The sequence below is a fragment of the Pectinophora gossypiella genome, chromosome 6, assembly GCF_024362695.1.
Source record: "Pectinophora gossypiella chromosome 6, ilPecGoss1.1, whole genome shotgun sequence".
NCBI lineage: Eukaryota > Metazoa > Arthropoda > Insecta > Lepidoptera > Gelechiidae > Pectinophora > Pectinophora gossypiella.
Window position 1 is genome coordinate 8,434,832 of NC_065409.1, and position 25,954 is coordinate 8,460,785.

A 25,954-nucleotide genomic window follows, 5' to 3' on the forward strand; every position below is an offset into this window, starting at 1 on the left:
ACTTTATTAAATTAAATTGTTAAAAAATTTTAATGTTCATTTCTACATTTCACTCAATGAAAATCTTTATCATACCTAAAACTGGAGAGAAAAGAAAAACACACCTTATGAGTAGAATAAAATATTCACAAGTAAATACCTATTAACATGAAATGAAGATGTTATTATTTTACAAACCAGACCACTACACTTTGAGATGTCTCGTATTTCCTGACTAATAACAAATGCAGTAGAAGATGGGTTCAATATCCAGCTGGGAAAACTTTCATGCTAGCATTTGTCAGAAGGGATATAAACCGTTTATCCGCACAGTGATGACGCAGAATCTATAGGTTAGTACTAAACCTAATTCACCTACGCGAATATCTTATACCTACCTACACTGAGTCCATGTCTCACAAAGCCCACAGATCACCGAATTCTCAATTTACAGTTTCAAACTAGACCATTCCAGACAAGACTAGTCGTAAGGGATATTCAAATTTCATTCACTAATGGATGAATAATGAGGGTATAAACCTTCCCAACGGAGTTTGTTACGGCTCGGATGGTTACCCAGTTAACCCATCTCTAATTACATAACGACTGTCTGGTGGTGAACTGGGCTTAGTTGATAAGTTTATTTCCATTCCAAATGTTTCATAACAAATTTTGTCGTAAGACACCAGGCCGGCATGTAATCTAGTTATCAGTTTCAATCACAAAGGAGTCCCAAACTAAACAGTCAGGCAATAAATGCAAAACGGGTGTATTACCATAAGGCAAGCTGAGCAATGTTGGTAAAGCTGCTTAAAATCCATTTGAGGACACATGTGTGGTTAAATAAGAAAGTAAGCCAGGAAGGGATACGTCATGACATAAAACATAGTCTCATCCAGCAATATGAGGCACTTCCAATTAATTGCAATTGCGTGCTTCTAACAAATAAACAGGCGGTTTCAGGAAAACGACGCCCTCATAAGCCATGAGCTAATCTCAATTACTTAGTGACCGTCCAATTTCACGCAATAAAAGTTAATTGGACCAACTGGACCTAGTGTTTCTAATTTAATAACCTACTCATTAGGAGATGGCTACTTTCTAATGTTTAGATCGGCTAGTGTATGCTCTAACGACTGTGATTGTAGATACCAATATTAACCGAAGAGCAAGTAGTGGTCACTATAAAGTGCATCACTCACGGCTATGTTAGCAGCCAGAAATCTCCTACTTACTATAAATTCCGTCAAGTCTAAGAAGAAATTACAGGCGATGTGTCCTTACAAGTGTGAGTTAGGTTAGTGTGTGTTAGGAGTTATGAGTAATGCACCATTAATTGGTAAGATAAATGAGTAAGTAAATATTCCAATATGTTAAAACAAGGGTTAAAGGATCACATCGAAGCAATTGATCAAAAAATCAATAAGTATTGCAATTTGACATAAGTGCGCAATGCCAACAAATGTGAAATAGCAATATTGCTTTTTAGGTGCTTTGATGTGGCTTTTTTAACAACACAAGTATTTCATATTATATGCAAGTTTATGTATGTACAACAGTGTGATAAAAACATGATAATATGTTACCATGTCTCTTTTGAGCAAATGTCTGTTTTGATGAAACAGGGAGTTTATTAGAGCTAACCACTGCGACCACGTACCTCATCGCAACGTGGAATAACTTCTTTAATTTAAGCTTGTCAAACCGAAGATATTGTTCCAGTTTTACGTGACACAAAATTTAATGAAGCGTAACTTTGTACCGGCATCGCCTTCCAATTACGTTTTACATGTGACTTTATGACGAAAATTCCAAACCAAACATTTATTGCAAACTCGTAAATCTTCCAATTTTAAAAGCATAAAAACATGTTTTCATTATAAAAGTATCTCAACATTTTATAATACGCGTAAAGCGTTAAATTTATGTACTTAAACCCTCATATAATCTGCTTATATTAACCTACAATTTATATTACTTCTTTATGGCTTGCCAAGAGAAGTGAAAATATATTTTCGTTTTTCTTTACAGCAAAAATATACGACGCCTGTTAAAATAATGCGTAATATCGTCAAGAAATGAGTTCCTCTCGGCGGATTTTCTGAGCACTCAAGGATAAAACTGTGATGATGCTTGGAATCTTATACCCACCTCTTCAATATAAGAAGTAAGAATAACTTTCACATCTATATATGCACGTGAAGGATTTTTTGGTTCAGCGTATTTGGCAGCTATCGACCCATATCCTTTCCACGGCACTACTTTTAGTGCGATTACCTACTTTCATAGAGTCGTACTTTGATGTTATGTATTGACTACATACGATAAATTTTAGTGTCATAGTCCCAAGGGAATTTTCATCAATGAATTGCATTTGCAAAAGCTCTATAATAGAATTTTAAAACTTTCAAGGACAGAACGTCTAATGACGTTCCGATCCCAAGGTATCATTATTACCTATTATGAACCATCAATGACCCATGATCTCTGTCCGTGAAAGGGTTAAATTAGGTGCGCTTATGTCTTAGTTACAGTAGAACATACTTATGTATCCAAATCATTAGATACTTTTCCTTTTCTAGTGGATACTGTAAAAGCGAGGTATCCTGATCAACCCTGTTGTCAAAGTTGGCAAGCCATTCGGGTACAAAAGGTGTTTGACTACTATGAGAACAGTTGAGGGTCACTGACATGTTTCAGCTCCCGGAACAGGTTTAGCGTGCCCTCTCTTTATTGATAGGTTCCATTATACATGTCACTTCCTTGTAGTGCTATTACTGTACTATTAATATTTGTTTAAACCCGTCACGTGGTTCCACGTCTAATTCTAAGATATCTAATATTCTAGTTCAGTATACGTCTAGTTCAGTAGGTAAAAATAGTGATTATGTGGGATGAGGCATGAAGGAAACGATTGTTTCTATATTCCATGTTCATTTAAAACGTTTTCATAATTTTATACATTTTCCATTTTTAAAACAACCAACCGCCATTTTCCTGTTACTCCACAATCCTCTGAAGAGAGGATTGAGCGAGCGAGAAGTCTCTCGCTCACTCCTCGGTATTTCTTTCACACACCTTTATGTTACGATTCATTCTGCCTACCATTCCTACAATTATATTTATAAAATATATCAATTATAGCTTCAAAGCGCGGAGCGAGTTACATCTGTCAAAGTGCAAAAGCAGTGTTGTGACGTTCATTAGCATAGTGATAGTGATGTATTAGTCGAGATTCGGTCGATAGATTCTATCTGGCAGTAGTTACATATTTAACACTGTCCTAACTTTGCAGGTTTAGATAACTAATTCTCGCATATTTAAAATATTTTCTTGACATCACAAACCAACAAACTAGATTCGATTACGTATTTAGTGGCGGTTTAACTTTAAATAAAAAAATAAGAATTTTATCCACTTTTTATACACAAACGTCAAATAGCAATATTGCTTTCTTATATGAATTGCTTCGATGTGGCCATTTTAACCCCCAAGTATGAAACTTACGTTTGTCAGATCAAAGTCGATTGGCAGTATAACGTAAGTATGTATATATTATATGTATATGTATCTATCAACTTCGCGTTATTTTCTTATGTCTATAATAAGAAAATGAGAGCCGCTGACGTAATTTTTGTTCCTATAATAAAATTCTCACGAAATACCACCCAGAGCCAAAGCCCGCTCTTAAAATTCAAAGAAACTCACCAAAGGAGTAGTAGCAGACGCCGAAGAGTTGCGGCGCGATGGCCGTCAGGAGTCCGAAGAGTGCTTGAGGCAGTTCAGTGGCGAGAAAGAGCCCTAGCAGAGCCACCAGCATCCGAGTTGTTCGGTCTGTTCGCCCCCCGCCCCCGCCGCCGCCACCCCGCTTGCCTCCATCATCGTTCAAACGAGTTTTTTCTCCCTGTCACACACAAATAAATACAACTTGTTTAAAGTAAAAAGGAACATTGTTAAGGTTTTAATACCTAGAAAGGGTCTTATTGTAAAATACCGTAAACCTTATCAAAGTGACTTAATATAACTCACGTAGTATAAGTATGGAAAGTATTCAGTCTGCTAAGTGACGTCTCTGCTGCACTGACTATAGGCATAGAATAAATAGTGATGATAATATATATATATATATATATATATATATACCTTAGATATACCTCTAAGAACGGTACTCGCCACCCCGCACTAATCGCTTCGAGCGCCGACTTCAACCCCTCCAGGTCTTAGTTAATTCTTAAATGACCGTAAGCCGCTAAGGAGTGTACTCTCTGTCTAGCTCGCACGAGTATGGAGTCCGCGAGTTGTGCTATATTAATAGTGTGGAACCTGGGAGTACTAAAATATACAGGGTTTTAGTAACATCGTAACAAAACTTTAAGGGTTGGTTCACACCATGATTCTGAGTTGATATCAAGTGGAATTTTCCGTCGCAAAATTCATGTTTTATTGTGTGTTTTTTTTAATGATTTTAAATTCTATACTTTTGCGATAGAAAATTCCACTTGATATTAACTCAGAATATTGAGCTGAATGGTCCCCCTCTATTTATAGAATACGTCCAGTAGACTACGTTGACCATAAGGTCAACATTACCTATTTATATACCAGAACAGCCTAAAAGTATCACAAACCCTACGAATAAATAATACACAAACCGTGTAAATAATTTGTTCTGTACCACCCAATGGTGGCCGCAAGTTGTCTTTGATTACTTCTGGCTCTGCTACTTTTGTATGTTAAAGCCACCCAAAACATTCCGGCGAGTTGCTATAATAGGTAAGAGTAAATTTTGGGTCTTAAAACCAAAAATCCGAAATCAATCTAAAACTACTCATTTCAAGTCGATAGCATTAGTACTTACTTCCTGAGATTATCAGCTGTGACAGATATATTAAAGTTAGAACACATCTATTAATCTTATCATGAAAATCTAAATTAATTAATGTTTGAATGTCACGGAGATACATAGTTGCATAGTTTAATATATAAATAGGTAGGTATACTAAGGCGATTCTCACACTGTCCTGCATGATGCAGCGTAGCGCTTGGATGCGTGTTCTTCCGTTGCTTGTATCTCCGTTTGTATAGAAAACACGCACAGTCTAACAAACAGAAAATGCATCCACACGCGTTCATGCGGATCACGCGCATACAAGCTGACAAACATGCACCCCCGCGCGTAAGTGCGGGGCGAGACGCAAGGTATGGTACACCGAATCCCGCAGTGCCGCGCGTGATTTTGGAACGGCTTTGAATGAAATGAGAGCCGCCGTGCGTTAATCTACAAAACGCCCCTACGCGCGTGAGTGCATAAAAAATCCGCACGATGATGCAGATCTGCACTCCCGCAGATATGCGCGTAGGTGCGTCGACACGCAACATGCAGCATGATACGGGGCAGTGTGAGAATCGCCTAATACGGCGATGTCAGGGATTACATTCGGAACAACTATAACTAGTTGGATCAATATAGATTGAATGAACTGAATAAATAACGAACGAAATCTCCCTAATTCAATCGAGCCAAGTTTAAATCTGAAACTAATTCTGTGGGGAATAGAACAGACTGGTACGTACATAATTTGAATCTACCTTAATCTAAAACTTTATGTCTAATTTGTCACGGAGCGTAGTTGGATCGTCTAATATCGGTCTAATACATTGGGGTTTACATTCTGGTCAATAACAAACGTGTAGGATCAATACCAAACAGAGAATGAACAAACATTCCTACTATTAGAATCGAAGAGACTTAAAGTAACTTTGTAGGAATTATATAAAATATTGAATTTATTACCTCAGTCGCTGTAATGGCAGATTTCTTCAGCAGCTTCTGTCTTCTCCTATCACTAGATTTCATTTTCAATATTAGAAGCACACTTAAAATCGATAGCACTACACACGGTATCAGTTTTATAAACACACTATAAATCCAAAATATAGCGGTCAACAAATGTTTATTGTCCGTCATCGATATTTTGTACACTGGGTCCGTCCTGAGTGTCGCCGTCGTGTTTACATAGTCGGTTCCATTCGTCGTTCCATTCACGTCTCCTGGGCTCTGAGGAACTTCCTGAATATTCATTGCGAAGTAAATAGGGAGACACAGGATAGGACACACGACGTAAGCTACCGCTATAGCTATGTTTGTGTTCTGTTTATTACACAACGTCCTATTTTTTTGCGGAAACTTAATAGCTATAAATCTCCATACGGCGAGCGTGATCGTCAGCCAAATAGATATCGTGTGAAAAGTCTGACTGAATATTGAATGGAAATAGACGAATACGGCCCACCCATACGAATGGTTGTTGATTACTGAACTTATTTTTACGTAATTGTGGAGGGCGAATGGAATGTAATCGATCATGACAAGTAGATCGGCGACGGCGAGGCCAGTGAGGATCGAGTTGGTGGAGGAGATCATCTCCTTGCGGCTGAGCACGGCGATGTTGACAGAGTTAGCGGCGCTGCCGAGCAGGCAGACCAGCAGCGCGATGTAGCCGTGCACCTGCGCGTACATGCGCTGGAACTCGGGCCCGCCGGGGTCGCAATACGCCGCCGCCGCCGCCTCCTCCATGCTGCCTGCGGTCTCTTCCGACATCTTGCTCGTTACCTCGCTGGCTCACAGAACACTATCCACCATACGGATCCAACAGCCCATGTTTATATTTCTGAAAAAAAGAGTAAATAAAATTAATCATTTGTCAATTATTTTAAAAGTATAAATGAATAACAGGAAAAATGTACGTTCACAATATTTTCGCAGTTCTTTGTTTTTTTTGTTTGTTCACAACCTTTACATTAGATATAATTATCCGCCCCTCTTTGTGTATATTCATTACCCGAATGTTTTTCCGCGTGAACCGTCACAGAACTATAGTGGAATGATCATAAATAACAAGCAAAAATCCTGTCGGGACTTCGACGTGGATGCGCGTGTATTTTCCCTTGTCGGATTACGACTGTTGGGATATTCGCTCACAAACTCACAAACTAGAGGTACACGCAACATAACATACTAAATTCTGAAACAAGTGGTGTCCTTGCCTGCCACTCACACATTTATCGTCACACACAGCTTGATAAACACACAATACCCAAATTGAATTTGCAACTAAATGAGTTTCAAGTGCATTAGTTTGCATGTCTCTGTGGAAACACTGAACGCAACATTCACATAAGTACGTCTTTAAACTGTTTGTATTTTTAATACGTTTCGGCATGATAACCAGGAGCTCCGCAAATATGTATCTTACTATTTCTTAAGTTTATTTTCTGATAATGAATTGTTGTGCTTGTGGAGTTTTTGTCCGGATGGTGTCAAATGAATGTCGATATCAAATAAGTATCACAAGCTTATCTAATAAATAGACGGGACTATCGAGCAGTACTCCCACCGAAGTTATCTTAAAAGGCTTAGTGAAAGTTAGCCTACAGAGTAATCTTGGGCGAGTTCCTAAACTAGTTAAGAGTATGCTGTTAGTTAGAATCGAGATGAACGCGAGTGAAGTTCCATCCACTCTGTCTGGCTGATTTTATCTGCTCGCAGCTAATTTCGAAACAGAGCAGGGTTATATATAACCTTTGTTTAATTCGTATGAGACACACAACTGCTTCAAGATATCTATATTGGCCCCGATTCCTGCAGACACCTAATTTTATTTTACGTAAGTTATACCTGTCATTTTCTTATCCGCCGAAAAAAAAGGAACGGATGAATGACAACTGTTAATTTTAAAATGAATGAGTGTACAGCCCGGACGAATCAAATAGGTAGCTCGCAGGTATGCAAACCATTTGACATGTACTGTCAACTTAATTCTGTCGGATTATTAGCCACTGTAACATTTTTAGAGGATTGTTTTAGTTTTGTGCCTAAAATTGACGTGTTTCATAAATTTTATACCTGTCGATTACCCGTCCCTTTATTTTTCGGCGGATAAGAAAATTACACTGACTGTCCTTTGTTTGGTAAGGACTTTCCAGGCTTGAATCACCTGATTGTCCGAAAAAGTAAGAAGATTCCGTGCTTCGGAGGGCACGTTAAGCCGTTGGTCCCGGCTATTAGCCGTAAAAACACCTCCACCAACCCGCATTGGAGCAGCGTGGTGGAGTATGCTCCGTACCCCCTCCGGTTGATTGAGGGGAGGCCTGTGCCCAGCAGTGGGACGTATATAGGCTGTTTATGTATGTAAGAAAATTACAGCTATAACTTAAAATAAAAGCTTGCCTGTACTATCTGTTTTCTTTGTATGTTTCTTGTGTCTGTTTCATTGTGTACAAATAAATAAATAAATAATAATAAATAATAATAAAATGTGATGGTATTTACGGGAATCAGCAACAACATAAACATTAACTAACGTTGCGTACCTACTCATGTTCGTGATATACTTAAAAAAGGTTATTTTTTTAATCCCATCAAAAACATAAATGTGAAATGAGAGCCAAGTTCATTATTATATAGAAGTGAGATCTAAATGGGTGCCAAGTTCAATGGTCAGTCCTGAAATGTATTTTTAACAACATAAAATATAATTTCTTCTTATAACTTAAGATAATGCATTGTAGCCTAAAGACCGACTTGGATCAAAAGTGGCTCCAAATGGTTCGTGTAATATTACACACGGTGCTGCTCGCCAATTCTGTTGCTTGCTGAACTTGGCTGGAGACGCTCCCGACCTAACAGATCTAGCAGGTTTAAGTACATTTTTTTCTGTACATTTGGATATCACGTTTGACGTATATTAATTGGATCTCCATGGAAATATAGCAAATTTTTCGGGTATTCCAGAATGGTATATTTTATGCCGTATACTTATTTTATTTGGGGTCGACATATGAAAGCCTGAAAGCAGGATAAATACGAGTACTTATATCCATATGGCCGAAGGCGCGGTTTATTACCAGTAGAAAGGTACATAGATACAAATGCTTTTATCTCCACGTGTTCACTACTATCGCCTGAAGCCAGAGATATCCTAATATTTTATGTCTTTGTATTTTGCCAACTTCTTTGAAATTCGTAACAACAAAGTACCTTGGGCTACTTTAACGTTGCATAACGTCAATGCTAATTAACTACGGTTCCGTTGTTGAATTTTTCATGGAAACGCGTTGAAACTTCAAATTTACCTACAGCCACAGTAGTACTTTGTTGAGATAAGATAAGCTATTAAGCATCTGTTAAATATGTTTGCTATATCACCTCTTATTATGAGTACTTCAGCGAATTAGAGATATACGTAAGATAGTGTTTTAAAAAAGTAGATATACTTACATTAATGTGGTCCATATATGGTATTAGTGACATCGTAACGAAAACTTTTAAGGATGATTCAGACCTATTATAGATATCAAGTGCAATTTTTCGTCGCAAAAGTGTGTACTTAACTGAAAATAATTCAAGAAAGTTGGGGGTCGGAGGCTATAGCCTTCGTTAGGGAGGTGGGGCGAAGGATAAGTGACAGGGGGTCGGATGCTCGTGCGGGTTGTTTCCTGGCGCAAAGGTTGTCCATCGCCATACAACGTGGTAACGCGGCAAGCGTGATGGGGACCTTTGCGCCCGGATCCACCCGCGGGGGCTTATTTGACTAAATAGATTGTTATTGTCTATTTTATATAATGTGTATTAAAAAAAATTAAGATACCTACTTGATTATTAAAATTAACAAATTTAATGATTCAAGAAAACAATGAAATTTTCATGAATTTTCCTACAGGAAATTCCACTTACGCTGTCACTTACACTCCGTATAAGTACATAGAGGTACTCATACAAGTACGTATGGCTGTAGTGACACCGTAACGAATAATGAGGGTGGTGATTCAGCTCATAACTCTGTGTTAATTAAATGAAATATAGTTATATAAAATAAAATATGAAAATTCCACTTGATATTAACTCAGACTCATGGTCTGAATCATCGACCTTAGTATTCATTACGACGCCACTAACACCCTGTAGGTATACGTTTTAAACTTAAACGCAGTTAAAAGAATTTCAAGAGGACCCGGGCCAATAAAATAGGCTTCTCACTCATATACTTATAATCCTTTTGACGTGTGCTGTCAACTTAATTCTGCCTAAAATTTACATGTATACCATAAATTGTTTGCCTGTCGATTACCCGTCCCTCTCCTTATCGGCAGATAAGAAAATGACAAATAAAATTAGATGCTGTGTACTGGAATCAACGCCATTACCTAAGCTACCCTATTTTGAGAATGCCTAAAGCTATAATTGCGTTTCTTCTTTCATCTTTTTCCTTTCATGTAAGGTTTTCTGGGATAAACAGAAAAAATGAAGACGCATAATAGTCCACACAAAAGTTCGTAGTAGACAAAAACCCCTTCACGCGTGAAGTGACGAACAAATATCACCTGCTAGTTTGGTATTTAATAATTTTTTGCTCTGTCTGCCCCCTTTACGATAACAAGCGTGTGTTAACGTTCATATGTAAAGTAGCTGTTGTCACATGAAAGTGAAAGGCGTCAAGCCTAACGACTACATATACGACGACGGCTTCATCACGTATATTCACGACGTTTTGAATTTACAGCGACACATTTGGAGTGATTTTGTGAAAAATAGCGTAAAAATGGCGACAGGCTTTCCCGGAACAAAGGCACTTATGTCGTGACTTGAATTCGGTAGAAAGGGTGAGGCCACACAGCTGTTGCCGCTCCGTTGCGTCGTCGCAACTTTTTCATTTCAACGTACCTACTGAACTGATTACCATGACACGGCGGCGCTACCACAGCTTAGATAATAGTTACTACGTAACCGCAACACGTGGTGTGTGGCATGTTGTATTATTTGTAGTGACTTGTATATTTATTTATTTATTTTTATATGTGGAACGAAGGAGAGGATCGTGTCCACTGAAGCATCGTCGTCGCAACGGACCCACTACGCACTGTGTGAGCTCACTCTTACTCTCCCTTTTCCTATAAGAATTTCATTCAGACTAGTTAGATAAAATCTACAGCCAATAAGACTTAATTAACTTTGGAAGTATTTTTATACTGCAGAACATGTCGTAGAACTTTGTGAAGAACTAAAATTACGGACTTTCAGATTGTTTAAACTGTCGGTTAGTAATAATGAAACGTACGTATATGTCCTCTATAGATATGTGAAGTTAATGTGCACTTTAAAGAAACTTCCCTCCTTCTGTACCAATATGACTAACTTGGACTATCATCTTATAATCAATTATAACAATCATTAAATAAATGAAAGAAATGCATTTTCTTTTATTTATTAAAAAAGTTATTTTTAAAGCTCAAAATGTTAAATCAGTTAGACAAATTAATAAATAATTAAGTTATATTTTGTGTAAAGCCTTTCAGGCGTTTTGCCGCAACTCAATTTCTACCCTTTTTGCGTGTGTCAAGATCAAAGATCGTGTCTAAACTGATCGTAACATACTTACGACGTTAATGGTTCTTCCAAACTCCGCTGTTTAGATGAATGAATCAATCTATTTATGTCAGAACGTAATTTGACAATTAAGTACTTGTTCTGAACAACAAATCGTACTTTTATCACAAAGATACTGCATTCGCTTACTTGTATTTTATAAGTAACACACGTCTTCGTAGTAGTAATATCAGAAACTATATACTTATCGACGCCTTATAGTAAAAACGACGTAAGCGCCAAGGAAATGTAAGCGAAAAAACTAAAAATCACATTTTTTTGAAAATAGCTCGATTTATTTCAATTAATTCCAATCCGCGTAAAAAAATACCCAAATATTACGTGGATTGAAACTATTTTGTCTATTGCGAAGTTACGGCCAAGTAGTTGATTCCAGCCAAGTAGTTAATAAGTCACGTCAAAAAACACGAAAAACTATTGTAAGTATGTAGATGCAAGCACCTAAATGACGCTTGCGTCACATTCGAATGTGATTTTTCAAAAAGGTTCTTTATGTAATTGTCACTGGCGACGTTATACCTAGTCTTGGTTTAAGGTACGAGTTGGCAGCGGACGACATGAGGCAGCAGCGGACGACGTGTCGCAGAGACACTACGGGTTTCTATTTATTTCTATGAAATATCTTTCATTGCCAACGACATGTCGCCGCTATAGAAATACAACTTCGGAGAATTACACATTCGAAACAACATTCGAAATCAACCTATAGACATGACTTTGTGTATGACTGTTGTAGGTCTACCCAAACAAGAACAATTTCGTGCAAATTATATTTAAATAAAATGTTTAGTTCGTTCTACTTCTTGGGGTAGAATACCAGCCTCATCAACCCTGGTGTCAGGGTTATGATTGAGCCGCCAAAGGCCCCTGACTGACTGTAAGTAGTAACCGGGACCAAAGGCTTAACGTGCCTTCCGAAGCACGGATCATCTTACTTTCGGACAATCAGGTGATCAGCCTGTAACGTCCTAATCAAACTAGGGATCACAAAGTGATTTTTATGATATGTCCCCGCCGGGATTAGAACCCGAGGTCTCCGGATCGTGAGTTCAACCCTCAACCTCTGGACCGCACAGGCCGTTTTTAGCTCGTTGAAGCGTGGGTACTTAGTTCATCTTCCGATGGATGTACATCTGACTACCCCAATTAGGATATAGTCGTGAGCTTATGTTATTTTATTTACATAAACAATAACAATGAAAGAAAGAAAGAAACATTTATTACTCCCGGACACCACAGACACAGACAGACAGGTACATTACATTCAACACAGGACAGAAACAACACGGAAAACAATACACAAAACAAAAAACACCAAGGTCATAAAAAAGCACGTAGAATCACAATGCATATATTAAACATACGATGCATGTTTAATAGGTAGAACCGAGCGAACTTTTATTAATTTACATATCTAGATACTTACGCTATAAATTAATAACGTTTTGATTCCAAATTAAAATAAACCAAAATAATAAAAAAGCATGTATAATAACAATGCATGTATTTATTTATTTATTTATTTATGTAATCGTTAACAATTTAACATACAATGCATGTTTAATAGATTGAACTGAGCGAACTCTTATTAATTTACATATCTAGATACTCTATAAATTAATAACGTTTTGATTAAAATAAATCAAAATCATAAAAAAGCATGTAGAATAACAATGCATGTTTAATAGATTGAACCGAGCGAACTCTTATTAATTTACATATCTAGATACTCTATAAATTAATAACGTTTTGATTTCAAATTTTAGCAAGACACAGACAACACTATTAATAGTTGATTGAGCGAAGCAATCATGACTGACGAAGAGGGGTAAGGGTTCATGTTTAATGAATACGTAACAGACATTCACGTCATCTCGATTAGTCTATTTGACTACATTCTGACACCAGTACTGTTACTGTTATAAGTCAATCTGAAGCTTTGAAATACAGAAATACAGTTCAATATCTGATTATAAATTGACTTTTTAAAAAAATTAACCGACTTAAAAAAAAAACAATCGACAAAAACTAAAAAGCGATAAAATCAGCTGTTCTCACCCGAAGCATGTACCAGAGTAAGACATGATTACGTAACAAAAGCACCACACGATCATACAATTTTATTTTCGGTGGATGCCCTCGATTTCTCCTAGATCCCATCATCACATTCTGACCTGGTGAAAATGGTCCCACCTCAAAAGTGAAAAACTATTCAACAAAAAAAAATTGAAATCCGTCTATTATTGACGGAAATATCGGTGAACATACATAAAAAAAAAATATACATACAGACGAATTGAGAACCTCCTTTTTTGAAGTCGGTTAAAAATAGTCAATTTCTAAAAGAACTTTCTTTTGAACGTAAATACTTACATATTAATACACAACACACATTTGATATTCGTCAGAAAACGCCAACCTTTCTCGTATTGATATCAAATGGTAAACTATACAATACTGAGTACCACACCCCATTTCCCCATAATAAATCCGTCACAATCACACCAGACGTCCCTTAAAAAATCTCGAATAAAGTCACTTAGATGACTTCTAGGACATGTCCAAAAAGTAATAAAATACCATAAATCGTGGGACGAGGCATGAAGGAAAACGATTATTTATATTTTTTGGGGAGTTAAAAACGCCACATCGAAGCAATTCATGTAAAAAAACAATGTTGCTATTTGACATTTGTTTGCATTAAGCACTTACTTTTATATGCGCAAATGTAAAAATTGCAATATTGCAATTTGGAACTTTCGCAATGGCCGGTCATAGGATGGGTGACCACAAAAAAAAATGTCATCTCGAGCTCCTCCTTGCTTCGGAAGGCACGTTAAGCCGTTGGTCCCGGCTGCATTAGCAGTCGTTAATAACCACCAATCCGCACTGGGCCCGCGTGGTAGTTTAAGGCCCGATCTCCCTATCCATCCATAGGGAAGGCCCGTGCTCCTGCAGTGGGGACTTAATAGGCTGGTGATGATGATGATGAGATGAGTTGCTTGGATGTGGCCTTTTTAACCCCCCTGTAGTAACTTGTTTACTGTCAATCTCTTCTCTCTCGCTCACTCATCGCTCCCTCTTTCACACACCATAACATTCCGTTTCATTCAGCCTACCATTCCTACATTCGGCCATCATGCTCTCAATCTGTCCTTAGACTGACACATTTTGATATAGGTAACATTGTAATATTTTATTTTTTAACATTTGTTGACCAATGAAACCTGTGTTACTTTAATTATGGCGCCTCAAGCTGTGGAAAATGAATGGAGGAAAAAGGAGGAAAAAAAATAAAGGTAGACATTTAATTCCCTCTGAATCGGAGTATAACCTGGATGTACGAATTATGTTATTTGCCGTATATTCAACTCAGATATTAATTTACTTTTTTCAGAGACGCAGATATTAATTTTCGCGTAGACCGCGTTAGTATTCAGTCTACTATTAGGTACAAAATTACGCAGCCAGTATTTGTAACATTAATAAGAAAATATTTTACGTAAAGTACATGGCATATATATACAAACAGTACGCAGGACATTGTGACGCAGGTTGACGCAAACACCAACTTGTACATATATCTGTCTTCTTGCAGAGCGACTAAAAATAAGTTAATTTAAAGCGCTTCAGATATTAAGTTATCTGTGCTTAAGTAAACCCACGTTAACCTAAGTGATTTTTTAACAAAGCTAAAGCCACATATATGATACTAGTAACTTAGTCTTTGCCACTTTTATGTCGTCCCATATACCTACCGCATTGTTCCGTAAAAGCAAATTCAGCTTTATCAAATTGTCTACTTAAATAAGTTGTGTAGTGAATGGCAGGCTACTTGTTTCTTTGCAGAGCCGCCCTTCGGGTAAGCCTATGGTATGAAAGTAAGCGGCTGATAAATTAACTCAGTGCCGACTGTACAAACATTTATTAATCTTCCACTCCAGCGACCATCATGAAAGCAAGTTACGGTTACCCCCGACTACCCACATTTTATTACAGCAATAAATGCCCAAACCCAAATCCTTTTCCATTTTTCGTGTGGAGGGTTCGGAAGTTTAAACAGTGTCGTATATCCTGTAAGGAGTTAACCAACGTCGTCGGGAATTTCCTTGTCTATTTTTATTTATTCCTGTTAAAAAAACACTGAAGTAAGTAACTGTCGCAATCTTAACTCTTTAAGTAACATTGCGGACTAACATTATTTTATTTTGTTGTACCGAGACAAACGAGCCATAAATGAGTAAAATCTTAGAGCTGCGCAAAGTTTTACAGCCCTAAGCTGAAGCTTTTAAGTTCCATTAGAACTAAGTAGTATTAAAATAATAAAAACATTCACCATTCAATTAAATTGTGGAAAACATCCTTTGAACTTTTATGTCATCAAAGAATAGGACTACAAAAGAATTGTAAACGATTTCTTTGTTTTGTATTACAATAGCGAATAATTGTGTGATAACATTTTTATCGTGGTCTCTGACAAAGGTAAGTAAAACAAATCGACCTTATGTTTGCCACACAGAATACCTAAGCATAATTTATTGCCCGCATACATGACACCATATCACATCGTAAATAAACAAAATATTGATTGTTTCAGTAAAGCAGCTAAGACAATTATTATGTAAAACTAGATAGACCCAGATACTTTTTACATAACTTATTAAAGTAGAGAAATAGTTCCTAAGCATAATACTGTGATACTATACGTACTGACTTAGTGACGTCATCAATAAAAGCAGTCAACTGTCGCACTGTGGTCGTACTCATTATTACTTAGTTAGTAAGTAATTAAAATTCGAAAATAAATCAAACGAAAAACGAGATTTATTGATCATTAATTTAGACCGGCTTCTTTTTAGATTTACATTTTATACTTTATCTTCGACCTAGTCAAATAACTTATAGCTTTCGGAATTTCACATCAATTTTATAGCCGTTTTATGTAAACTTTTGTAGCAAACAAAACGGTTCGTTCGTTTCGTGATATATATGTCACCGTAAAATTGTAAATAACGTTAGATTATAATCTATCGATTTGAATCTCGCGAGATTGTGAACTGTCGAATAATTATGAATCGTATCATATTGCTTACGCGGAAAATTAAAGCGAGAGCTCTTAGTTGAGTTCTACGAGACGTCTATGCAATTGCCGTTCCAATTCCTTTATTATTGGCAGTCTTGGGTGTGGTAGTGGGAATTCAAAATAAAATGACACACCTTCGGTTTTGTATGAAAGCTACATAATTGGTGTTTAAGAAGCACCACTCGCAGAGAACATTAACATTCGCAGAGAGAGAAAAAAAAGCAAATTATAAGTAGGTAACAAGCGTTAGAAGTAGCGACTCCACCTCACTTCTTTCTTGGAGAAATCAAGGCCTTGATGGCTGAATAAAACTCATACAAAATAATTCAGCAGTAATATTAGCCCGAACAGACAGAGGGCAGACTTCCTTTTTGTATGGCTTGGCATCTTACCAGGGGTCATATATGTTAGGTTCTCGACTCCAAGTTCTTGACATTGAAAACTTAAACGCGTGAGCAAAAAATTTAAATAGGTAGGTCTAGACGGTGAGTTATTAGTGGTAAAAAGTCAAATTTAATTATCTAATTATAGCCACGTTTTATTTATTACCAAAACCAATTACTTAGGTACTTACATTAATAAGTCCTAACGCCAAAAATAACAAATACAATGAAAAAGCTGTTTTGAATTCAATGTGTTCATCACAGTCAGAAATAAAATTAATAAAGAGTAGAGTACCTAGTCTAATATTTCCTTAATATGACTATGCAGCAATCACACCTAATTCTCAATCAATCGACACACGCTTACTGACACAAGCACAAGTTTTGACCCATCAACCACAGAGGGTGCGACTTACAGAGATTACCCAACCACGTTGAGCCATTGCGGGTTGAAGGTGTCCGGATAAGCCAACCCAATTGCCAGTTTTTCAACCTGCCAAAGCCTCCAACTTGGCTTAACGACAACAGACATTTATGTCCACGAACGGGGATTACGATTTCCGCGTCTTCCGTAAAAATACGTTAAGTCAGTTCGTAATAGGGTTTGTGTAAAAGAGCCCTAAACAAACCCAAACCCTGTGTGTGTGTAGTAATTTGTGTTTATTGGGAGTAAATTAGATGTGAACATAGAGTTTATATGGAAAATTGACCACATGATGAGGTAAGGACGCTGTTTACATGGTGATCACAGTTTAGAATCAAAAACGTACTAAACTGATATGTTACTAACTAATAATTAAGTTTGCCTAATATTCTAAATGCCACCCCAATCGGCCATATATATATAATATTTATTATTATATTTATTTATTTGTACACAACAAAACAGACACACAGGAACATACAAAGAAAACAGATGGAGAAGTATTATATTATAATTACATCTTATTAAAAAAAAAATATTGAAGGCGCAAAATGGTAAATAAAATTCAAAAATGCGTATATATTATAAATAAACATTATTTATGCAAGAAAGTGTACTAGGTATTTGAAAATAGTAACGTTAATACAACCTTAATAACTGTGGTTAATTAAACCTTCTATAACATGTAGGTAGGTGTACCTGTAATAATCTGTATCTACTTATAATGAGGTTGGAACTTTCCAGGCAATTCGTTAAACTTGGCAAAGATAAACCAAGTTTTATTAGGTATCTAACCGTTATGGAAACACGTGCGTAAACCAAGTAAAACAAAAGATTAAATTATAAAGCTTCACACGAACGTTCTCTATTTTATATATTACTAAATTTATAGTTACTTACGTTTAGAATATTTCATTGAAAAACTTCAGTTATAAGTAAATGAAATGAGACCCCTAATGAAGCCATAAAATTTTATTTCTTCCAAAAAGGAAAATATAACTTTTCTAATAATATAAAAAACATTGCTGCGAAATACTTTTGGTACCGCATTAACATAAAGTAAAGTAAGTAAAAAAAGTAAATTATATCGTCACTGGAAAGGCAAAATTACGTAAGCGCCAAAATAGGTATTTTGGGTTTTTTATATATTCGGAATCAGCGTTTCATTCTGCGTCGATCTGTCTGGGTAGCATTGCGATACGAGCACTTTTTTGGCGCTTACGTAAATTTAAAAATAGTTGACTTTTTTCAATTCCAGTTTCTTAAACGACAAGATTTTGGTGTTTTTTTCGTGACTGGTGTATAAGTAATATTGTGTTCCTATATAATAACTACATATTAATTTCAAGTAAATTTGGCATTCTATAGTTTGAAAAGTATCATTTTATTAGTAATTTTGGTCTACTGAAAATAAAAAATAGACTATGTATAAGTCATTTTTATTTACAGCTTTTAAAAAAAGTAAGGCGTATAAGAAAAAAATGTCTTAGCATGTTTATGCAGTGAATGGCGAATAAGTAATTTTGACTTACATTATTTAGAATAAGTAAGGCGTGGACGTAAATTTGCCTTCGCATTTTTATGCTGTTATTAAGCAAGTTCGTGGGCTAGCAGTAAGTTTCCCAGGAAGTTATTTTTTAACAATAGATCTAAAAGTAAAACTATTTTAGAATTGATTTTATAATTTATTAGCGACCCGCCCGGCTTCGCTCGGATGCAATGCTGAGGAAAAATGAAATTATTTACGACATCACATTAAAATCCTCAAAAATAACAGTATTTCTACACTATTTATTGGATGTTATTATACATACCTATAAACTTTCCTCTTGAATCACTCTATCTACTAAAGAAAATTGCATCAAAATCCGTTGCGCAATTTAAAGATTTAAGCGTACATATGGATATAGGGACAGAAAAAGCGACTTTGTTATACTTTTTAAGTTCTGTCGTTTGCATATTTAGCGCCAATTTTGAATCGAGAACTCAAAATTCAAATTTGTTGGAATTTCGAATATCAAAACAATTGAAAGCATTAGGATTAATGCAATTGTTTAGTCACAGCGTTGGTTTGAATCTGTCAGGTCACGTCCGAAAATTATTAAATGTAAGATTACAAAGAAAAATTTTCTATAACTTTCGAAGAGGCCTACCGCGACTTCAGTGTTTCAAACAGTTAAAATCTCTATTCCACGATGAATTGCCATGTCTGCGAACCATCGAACGCTGGTATTTAGAATTCGAGCGTGGACATCCGCCTTCACTGAAGATAATATCGTTGCTGTGAGACAACTAATCCTCAAAAATCGTCATGTGACATACCGAGAATAGAGGCGTTATTAGGCATTTCAGGGACAACCATTTAAACGATATTGCATGAGGCACTTGGTGTGAGAAAACTAGTTTGCCGTTGCATCCCGCATTTTCTGACGATCATAAGGTAGCCCGCGTCAGATGGTGTAAGAAAACTCTTCAGAGGTTCAACCGAGGAGAGTCAAATCACGTGTACGACATCATCAGTGGTGACAAATCTTGGATTTATGCTGTTATCCTGATTCCAAACAACAATCCACAGTTTGGGTCTTCCAAAACGAGTCAAAGCCGACTAAAGTTGTTCGCTCTCGAAGCACTTCAAAGAAGATGGTGGCTACCTTCGTGGAGAAAATCGGTCATGTTGCGACAATTGCACTTGAAGATCGTAGGACGGTTAATGCGGATTGGTATACCACAATTTGTTTACCACAAGTCATCGCCGAACTTCGAAAATCTAACCCAAAGCCACGCATGATGATGCGCAGGAGTGCAGGATGCTGCACCATGACAATGCAAGCTCACACACCGCTCGTCAAACGATTATTTGAAGCAGGAAAACGTAGAAATTCTTGACCATCCTCCATACAGTCCTGACCTAAGCTCCAATGATTTCTTTACATTTCCTAAAATTAAAAAATAAACTCTTCGCGGTCAAAGGTTCCAGTGTGGTGAAGAAGCGGCCAACGCTTTCAAGTCAGCCATTTTGAACACCTCTACTTTGGAGTGGAATAAATGTTAAATAATACCTGGTTCGAGCGAATGGAAAAGTGTATTAAACTTCGTGGTAAATACTCTGAAAAACAATAAGGGGAATTATTGAGGAATTAGAAATTATTGAGGAATTAAAAAGACTTGACCCTTCCAGAGACTTGACTCGACTTAGAGCCACGTATGCTTGTCCTAATTCAAACAATTTTGAGCCCAAATATACTACTGCATGGTCGACTGTGCTGCCCTGCATATGTTATGTTATGTTAGTGTGCTCTGTTTTCCGCATTTAGACTCTAAGGTGGCCCAATATGCGTGTAATTGTTGACTACGTAAGCCAACCTATCTCCTTCCAGAAGCTCAGAAGCCTCCTGGGGATTTCACAGGCTTCGCGGAGCGACCCCATTCCTTTGAGGATTTTTACCCGTTGTGCTGACACTCCCGTGCATTCCAGGATTACATGGGGGGCAGTTTCTTCTGCGTCCAGACAGCCTCTGCAAAGTGGGCTGTCCGTTATCCCTAAGTTAAATAGGTGCTTGTTGAGTGGGCAGTGACCCGTTATACTGCCCACTACTATTCGGAGGTCATTGCGGTTTAAGCTAAGCAGTCGGCGAGTGAATTGGATATCATAGACATGATATCCTTCGACTGTCTGCATGTGGGCAGCTCTGCCCATCTGTCGTTGTGTAGTTGCTGGGTATAGTCCCGTACCCACGAGCGTAACTGACTGAAAGGTATCGGCAGGATTGGTTCGGGTCCATATACCCTGGTGTCTGATCCTCTCCTTGCCAGTTCGTCAGGTTGTACGCTATTATTTATATTTTATGATACTTTATTTCTGGCACTTCAGTATTTTAATAGCTATTTTTATAAATCAATTGAAGTAATAAGTAATTTAAGGAGGTATTAAGAATAATTATTTGTCTCTTACGTCTTTTTACCCATGTAAGATATTACAAAAACTTACTTTAAAGAATCTTTGGTGAACTGACATAATCAATCGATCACTTTTTAGGCAATTTTCACATAATGAAAGCAGATGTGTAAAAGTCGTTACAGTAACTTTTACTCCGCTAACATTACAGTATTATTATATTTAAAGAAATATTGTCGTTCTCGTATGCATTGTCGTAAGAGCTGTAAGTAATTTTGCTTCCAAATAATATTTTAACCAGATGGCGGTTAAGTAAATTTGCTTTACTGTAAACTGAAGTCATTTTTACGTAAGCGCCACTATATCCTAAAATAGCAATCCAACTGTAATGATATGTATTGCTGGACATAGAAAATTAAAAAACAATGTAACCTTTCATTGACATCATCTAAATTGGATAATTGGGTAAAAAGTTATGATAAAAAAACGAAAAAATGAAACTTTAAACGGCTTTTTCTCGAAATGGCCTTTTGGCGCTTACGTAATTTTGCCTTTCCAGTGACGATATATTTTAGGCAACTTGGTTCTAATAAATATTATACTTACGTGACATTTTTTTCTCGGAAGCATTTTTTACTGTGAAGAGAGCCCGAAGCATCAAATAACTGCCTTCGGAACGCAAGCGGTGACCTTTAGCAGATGTTGTTAGTTACAGAGACTGTTATGACGGCGAAAACACAATTACTAGTCCGTCGTCGACCGCCTGTCATCCGTCATCCACTGATCGCAATCTGAACGCTATAGTTGCGTAGAGGTACACATCAAACAAAGCCATAAATCGCCAGAAAACAATCTGCAGCTTTTCGATACTCATGTTTTAGGACTGATGTAAAATCTTTTTTTTTTAGACGTGACTTATTGTAGATTTGCCGCAGATGGCATTAACTACTTGGCCGGGATTAACTACTTGGCCGGAAAATATATAAAAAAACCGTATTAGAGACAAAGTATCAATAACTTTCAAAACGGAACACAAAGGTGTGGAATTAATATGCGGTCCATAACGGTTAGAATTTAGGACTCTTAAGATCAATGTGAATAGGTATAACTTCATTCACCACTGGGTCACTTTCTATTATTATGTGATATTGTAGGTTCGAGGATATTTTAGCAAAAGAATATAAGTACCCACTGACAACATGACATTTCTAGACAGAACATGAGCACTGTGGACTATACAGACTGGGGCGCTACATATTGTCTTGTGGATACCCAGCTTTACGCTTGTTGATCCTCATGCTACAACTTCAAGTATTTCCTAATTTCCAAGAGACATCACGTCATGAATGCATAATGTAATACGAGACTATAGCGTCGATGCTATCTTTCATTTATTCCACGAGGATATCTCCTTCTTTGTTCTTGTAATATTGGCTTGATAAACAGCCTGTAGCAAACGAAACTTAGAACACTTGTTTTCTAGAGCTAGACACGTCACGCCGGTTATTATTGGATCAGTATAATTTTCTTTGTTTATGTCGCTGTAGCTTTTTGTGTCACGTATATCGGAAATGTGGAATAGAAACTAAGACAAATATACTTATTCAATGGCCTAATAAATATCTCTTAGAAGTTGCCACTCCGTTAGTATACACTATCATCAACACCATTTTTTTTTCTTATGTATGATGGGATATTCCGATAGATATATCATGGCGCGCAATTTTTAATAATGTGGAATAAACATTCTGAAGGGATAATCATAATGATCTAAACTTAGGGAGTTTAACAGACCACAAAGCAATTCACCTAAAAAAGCACACATTGACATTTGTTTGCATTGCGCAAATGCGCACTTACTTTTATTTCCGCAAATGTCAAATTGCAATATTACTTTTTCAGATGAATTGCTTCTATGTGGCCTTTTTAACCCCCCTGGTACAGCTAGTAAACACTATAAAATAGCAATGAATACCTCTGAGTCATAAATAGAACTAATAACATGGAATTCCTGATTTGATTTCAGCTGTAATTAAACTGCTAAGTAGAATTTCATACTCTCACTCGAATAGAGTTTCATATAGGAATTCAATTAAACTCTTAGCCATAGGCAAAGTTTTAAAGCAAAAACTTAATTTGTAACCACACCACCTATCACGTTGGTCTAATAAAAAACATTGGTAAGGTGTGGTACAGTCATGAGCAATATAATGTACCCACTTTAGGACTCTGTCGCACTAACATGTTTGACATTTAGTGACACTTACAGTTTAATTTGTCAAAAAAGTAAATGTAACAGGGTACCAAAGAGTATACATATTAATACTCGTGACCGTACTTAGTTCATCTTGTGATGAATATACGTTTGACTTCCCCAATTGGGATATAGTCTTGAGTTCATGTGTGTTAAGCCAAAAATAAATCCATATATTTCCAGATTGTTCAGGCAATGTTGAAAGAGGAAGGCCTAGGCTAACATACCAAAAATTATACATGAATTAAGCGTGATCAAAATTATGTTTGCCAGGTCAAGAGTAGGTAGATATTTTAAACCAGCGACCATATACGAAGAATTTGATGAAAAACGAAAAAATACAGCTGCGTGTCAAGATCGCAGCAAATGGAATTCCGTGGTTTCTGTCCCATTGATATACAACTGCGTATACAACTGTCCATCAATGTTGTATATCTACTCTAATAAAATATTCCCTCCGATTCCGTAAAAGTAGGTAATATAATTTCGACTAAACACTAATTTGACGTTCACGTGTGACGTTGGCTGGAGAAAAAGTATCTACTCGAGGATTTTGACGTTTCGTAATCTATCTCTGATGAATGTGATGGATGATAGATTCTCTGCCTTCATGAATGCGGCATAAAGTACTTAATCCTAAAGGTGAGTGGTAAAGTCTTTGTGACTTGAGTGATAAAATGTTTTAAATAATAGAATAAACGTTCATCAACAACCTGACTCAATCAAGTCTTTAAGTACACTTATATGTTACACAGACGTTGAGCTAACTTTGTCACCGTATCTTAGGATTCCGCATCAAAATTGGCTGCATGTTGTCTTCTGATTTTTTCTTTGTTGTCTTCTGAGTTACTAACCGGCGGTATCCGTGGTCCAGTGGTTGAGCGTTGAGCTCCCGACCCGTAGGTATCGGGTTCTGATCCCGGTGGGGACATATCACAAAAACCACTTTGTGATCTCTAGATCACCCGATTATTCGAAAGTAAGATCCGTGCTTCGTATTACACGTCAAGTTTCGATCCCTGCTACTATTTACTTAAAGTCGTGAGTAGTCGTGACACGCGACACGTCAGGGGCCTTTGGCGGCTCAATAGCTTAATGTTAGGTCGGGCACTGACGCAACCCACACGAGAAAACAAGAAGAAGACAAACCGGAAAAATCTAGGGCAATGCCTTTCCACGTTGGCACTAGGTACTTACGAGTAGGTACTATACATATTTTAGTGCGAAGACCCGCGTAGTGAGCCAAGTCAGAATAGTACCTATTTTGCTTATATGTAGTTTTTACCCAATCATGCAGGGCAAGATATCACACTGAAAGGAAAAGGTTTCATTCATACGCTCAGTTACGACCCCTATGACCCGCAGATATATACCTACCTACTTTAGGTACTTCTACTTTGGAGATGACCAATCATAATCATATGTATAGAGTATAAATAAATAAACATAATTAATATAAATGACCATTTAAAATATAAAGGTAGAACTCTACCTTTATATTTTAAATAGCTACTCTTAATAATATGAAAATACGATTTTTGCAGACATCTTCTAATTTTAGTTTAAGTTATGCCTATCATTTTCTTATCCGCCGAAAAGGAAAGGGTGTAATCGCAATATAATAATTAATTATTAATTTAATAAGATGTCTGCAAAAATCGGGGCCTTTTCCTATTATTGAGAGTAGCGTGTAGAGTAGAATAGTTTAAATGGTCATTTATATTAATGCGTATGAACATCAGACTTATATTTATGACATCATTATTTTATTTATTGAAGCGTTTGGAATGATATTAGATATACCGTACTCTGCATAATAGATGTGACGTACCTATCTCAATAAATCTAAACAAAGTTTAATTGTGGTGTAGCATAAATTTAAATTAGTTTATTGTTTACTACATAGTTTGAGAACCGTACGTAGTTTCAGTATAGCCTATAATTTTAATGAGTTCTCATTTTGTTTCGTAATGTTTCGTAAATATGTAATCTAACCTCAGTTTGTCATAATAATATATTATACATACATGAGATACACGCAACCACGCCTATTTCCTGATGGGGTAGGAAGAAACCACGAAATACTTAATAATACACTCGCCTGCAAAAATAAGTACTAAGTATGGTCACGAGTACTAATATGTATTAAATACACTTTGAAACCATGTCACATTAACTTTATTGACAAATTAAAATGTGAGTCTCATTAAATGGCAAATATGATAGTGCGACGGGGTTCTACAGAGAGTACATGAAATTGCTCAACTATTAAAATTATAATAACTTTTTAAGTACACAAGATAAACTTACTTAGAGTAATAAAAAGGACTCGAAATTAGTTTAGAAAACAAAAAGAAAATTATTGTAGTAAGGTACCTACCTACTTAGATTTTCAGGCCAATGTAGGTACGTGTACAAAAATAATACCTGATTTCATGATAGAATATGAACTCTTCGTAACAACACAAAGTTTCCGTAACAAATAGACCT

At 36.6% G+C, this 25,954-nt stretch overlaps 1 protein-coding gene across 1 annotated transcript in view; it reads right to left on the reverse strand.

The window, feature by feature from the left end:
* The window catches only part of LOC126367915 (G-protein coupled receptor dmsr-1-like), a 49,392-nt gene that overhangs the window by 13,361 nt on the left and 10,077 nt on the right, over positions 1-25,954 (reverse strand). Inside the window, exons 2-3 of the mRNA XM_050011717.1 lie at positions 5,774-6,650; positions 3,688-3,883 (exon numbers count right to left, since the gene is read on the reverse strand). Coding sequence (XP_049867674.1) covers positions 3,688-3,883; positions 5,774-6,580 — 1,003 coding nt within the window. The 5' untranslated portion in view covers positions 6,581-6,650. The remainder of the gene's footprint in view (positions 1-3,687; positions 3,884-5,773; positions 6,651-25,954) is intronic.